Consider the following 3,772-nt stretch of genomic DNA (forward strand, 5'->3'; position numbering starts at 1 on the left):
GTGAACATAAGACGGTGATTTTCAAGCACATTTATATTACACACAGTTTTAAAACTATCGAATCTTTTTTTTTTTAAAGATTTTATTTATTTATTCATGAGAGACAGAGAGAGAGAGAGGCAGAGGGAGAAGCAGGCTCCCAAGGAGCAGGGAGCCCGATGTGGGACTCGATCCCAGGACCCTGGGATCATGACCTGAGCCGAAGGCAGATGCTTAACCATCTGAACCACCCAGGCGCCCAAAACTATCGAATCTTTGAAACCGTAGAATTGGTAGAGGATGTATTTAGCTATTAGTTCGGAGACTTATAAAACAATTTTAGGGGTGATATTTAATGTGTGGGGAGAAGAAACTGTTTACTGTATATAACTATCATGTTTCAAGGGACATGACTTAACAGTAAAGTTTTTATTATATTTTATATTAGTTATATTTTATATTAGTTATTTTAGAAATACTACCTAAATTAGAATGACATTATATATTCCTTCTCTAATTCCATTCTAATAGTCTACAACTATATCAAATGAAATGAGGAAAGTTGAAGTTTTAACATTTTAGACAGCCAAGTTACAAAAGGAACTAAAGAAAGAAACTCAGATTTAAAGTTTCAAATACCTACTGCGTTTGGCACCTTTTCTTTTTTACTACAAAGTATTTCCTCTTAGAAATGGGGCATTTAGGGGCACCTGGGTGGCTCAGTCATTGGGCGTCTGCCTTCGGCTCAGGTCATGATCCCAGGGTCCTGGGATTGAGCCCCGCATCAGGCTCCCTGCTCCAGGGGAAGCCTGTTTCTCCCTCTCCCACTCCCCCTGCTTGTGTTCCCTTTCTCACTGTGTCTCTCTGTGTCAAATAAATAAATAAATAATCTAAAAAAAATTAAAAAAAAAAAAAAGAAATGGGGCATTTGATGAATTATTGTTTGTGGTGATCTCAGCTACAATAAAAAAGAAGCCAACAGAGACCACAGACTCACTAGCATTGATGGAAAGTGATAGTGAAGAGCCAAAGCACAAGAGACCACAGCAGCCTGGGTAACAAGAATTGGGTGGAAAAGCAAGCTAAATCTTCCATGTCTTCACTTTTGAAAGGGGTCATCACATTACAATTATTGACTTTCCTACTGATCCAAAATTAAGGAAAGGCAAAAAAAAGTCAGTATTCTGTCTGCCGCAGCATTACTTATATTTAATGACTAACAATTTAAGACTATTAAAAGTGAACAAGCCAACATTATGATCAAACCTGTTTATATTCAAGGAACATAGTAAACTACTTGACAAGATTTACCTTTCTTAGAAACTCCCTCTGCTGAGATTGACAAGGTAGGATTAGCTTTCTGCTGCACAGAAGGCAATTCCTGCTATAACGTGAATATCAGTAGAAGAGCTCACTGCCATGAATACTTAGGTACTTGGCCAACTCCTAAGAGACATACAAAGCTACAATAAGCAAACAAAAGCCCCCAGGAACAACAGAAGCCCCGTTCCTTATCATCACTTTATTTCTCTTGTGCTGTTCCAGGCTCTGAGTACATGGGGCATAGCGCTGCATTCGGGGGGCATAGCGCTGCATTCGGAGGGCATACAAAAGCATCAGTTTCACCTCCTAACTCTGTTAACTGCTCCAGTGATGACACGCATGGATAATGGTCTTTTAACATATCTGGCAATTTAGAAGTCTTCTCTTGAATACGTCAAGAACGTGTAACTGGTGTTAGAAACTTTAGCTCTTTAAATGTAGTATCTTTCTCTTTTATCAAACTGTATCTTCTTTTTTACACTTTGTAGGTATGGTGTAGTAGACACATTATATTTAATTAAGCAACTCCCCCTGGTTTCTGTACTGGGGGTCTTAACATCATTGGTTGGATCTTTTGTTTCGTCATCTTCCTCTTTTTCACCATCTTGAAATACCACATTTCTAGGTTTCTTTTCCATTTCTGGTCTTCCTGACTCTAGATTAACACCTATATCTTCACTGTCGACTTCTTGGATGTAGCCCTTGGGTTGCACAAGCCTCAATATTTTCTCCATATTTCACTTTTTCTTGACTCTTCATTGTTAGAATATCTGCATTTGCATGTCGCGTCTCTTCAATAGGCTGAGCCCCTGCCAGAATAGCTTTCTCATCGATTGTGATAATATTTTCAATAGGACTTGTGAGCGGTTCAGTACGTGCAAGGCATATCCAGTATTTAACAAGTTTTTTGGCATCTGGAATATTTTTAATCAGGTCATTCAGTATGACCAATATTTCTTCTTTTGGGCACCCCTCATTAATCAGGTTCAGGCATTCCGAAAATGTCTTGTTTACTTTTTCAGTAAATAATCTTTGTTTATCTTCTTCTACCATGGTTGTCCAAAAGGACCCAACTGAGTTTTCATTTTGCCCTTCAGGCTCAGGCTGGGTAACCACTGAGCTAGGAGGCCTTTTCAGCACTCTTCTTTTACCAGCTTTCCACTCACTCAGACAAGCTTTTCCCTCTTCTGCTGTTTCTTTGGGCTGAGCTGATCTATCAAGAGTTGCTTTTGCTATAGTGTGTCTGTGAGGGTCAGTGCTTTTTGATTTCTGTATCAGTTTGGTGTTAGAAGACGAAGCAGGCCTGGCTACAGTTTCAGAGGTCAGGCTTCTTGACAGTGTCTTCTTTCTCTCTACATCCTGAGAACTGGTTTTGGCACTAGATGAAACCGTGTTTGGTTGCAGTAATTCTTTCTCCTGAGGCCCTTTCCGGATTGTAGCATTGGCAGTGGCTTGCCCGATGCCCCGTTTCACAGCGTCCTGAGCACTGTCGCGGTGACTTCTGATAGGAGGCCGCACCAGCTGTCTGTCCTGAGATGCAGTGTTCCCAAGTTTAGTGGCGGTCACCACGTTTGGGGCTCTATCACTTCCCACTGTTGCACTGTGAGTGTCCGCGGGTGGAGGCTCTGGGTCTTTAGGGACAGCAGCTGAAGGCTTCTTCGTTGTTGCAGAACTCTCATCTCTGACTGGTAGGGGCTTTCTAAATGAATTAATCTTAGACTGAACAATTTGGCCACGGTAGAACCCAAGCACAAGCTTCTTGGACATGTTAGCATCTTGCTTTGGTTTTTCTATGGATATTTGTTTCTTTTTCTTGTTGTTTTTAAGATGAAACACTTGGCTTAATGTCATGTGTTGACTTTGAGGGTCATCTTTAATTGGTACGGACTGTCCCATTTGATTATTATTCTCAAAATTATGTGTGTCAACTGCTATTGTTGAACTGGTTAATTCATTAGAAGGTCTTAAAGGAATACAGTTCTTTCCATTGTTATATGATTTTTGTTCCCAGGAAGTCTACTGACATTTTCTTTACCAGCCATTTTTGTTTTAAATTTCAGAACTTTTGTCTCTTCGTAGACTTGGCCCTCAGAGTTCATCACTTTCTGGTCTCTACTACTGGGTATGTGATTTTCCTGTTTGTATGCCAAAAAAGTTTTTCTTTTTAACATATGTTCCTTGAGTTTTTGTCTTCTTTGTTCTTTGAACTCAGGCTGAGCCCTCTGGCTCGGGGGCAGCTGCAGGTCCTGGGGCACGGCTGGGGTGCTCATGGCTGCTACCCGACGGGGATGCGACTCAGCTCCGGCAGCCCTGTACTGCACAAGCCCCATTATTTCTTTTATTTCAAAGAGAATAATCAGGGTCATGATGAAGTCCAAGCAAATGGTAGAAAGTTTTTCTTTTGAAGTACAAAATCTCTGCTTTTTGGGGTAGATTACAAAGAAGGTAGTTCAGAGAAACCGATTTTGAA

The 3,772-nt window shown here is 40.7% G+C and overlaps 1 protein-coding gene across 1 annotated transcript; it reads right to left on the reverse strand.

Annotated features, from left to right (window-relative positions):
* Positions 1-1,501: 1,501 nt before the first annotated feature.
* On the reverse strand, positions 1,502-3,572 carry LOC118008636 (cytoskeleton-associated protein 2-like). The gene is given in 4 exon segments (XM_035002248.1): positions 1,502-1,753; positions 1,755-2,006; positions 2,008-3,290; positions 3,293-3,572. Coding segments are annotated over 4 exon segments (2,067 nt in total).
* Positions 3,573-3,772: the final 200 nt, after the last annotated feature.

Source organism: Mirounga leonina, unplaced genomic scaffold (assembly GCF_011800145.1).
Source record: "Mirounga leonina isolate KUSES-001 unplaced genomic scaffold, KU_Mleo_1.0 Mir_101609, whole genome shotgun sequence".
Lineage (NCBI taxonomy): Eukaryota > Metazoa > Chordata > Mammalia > Carnivora > Phocidae > Mirounga > Mirounga leonina.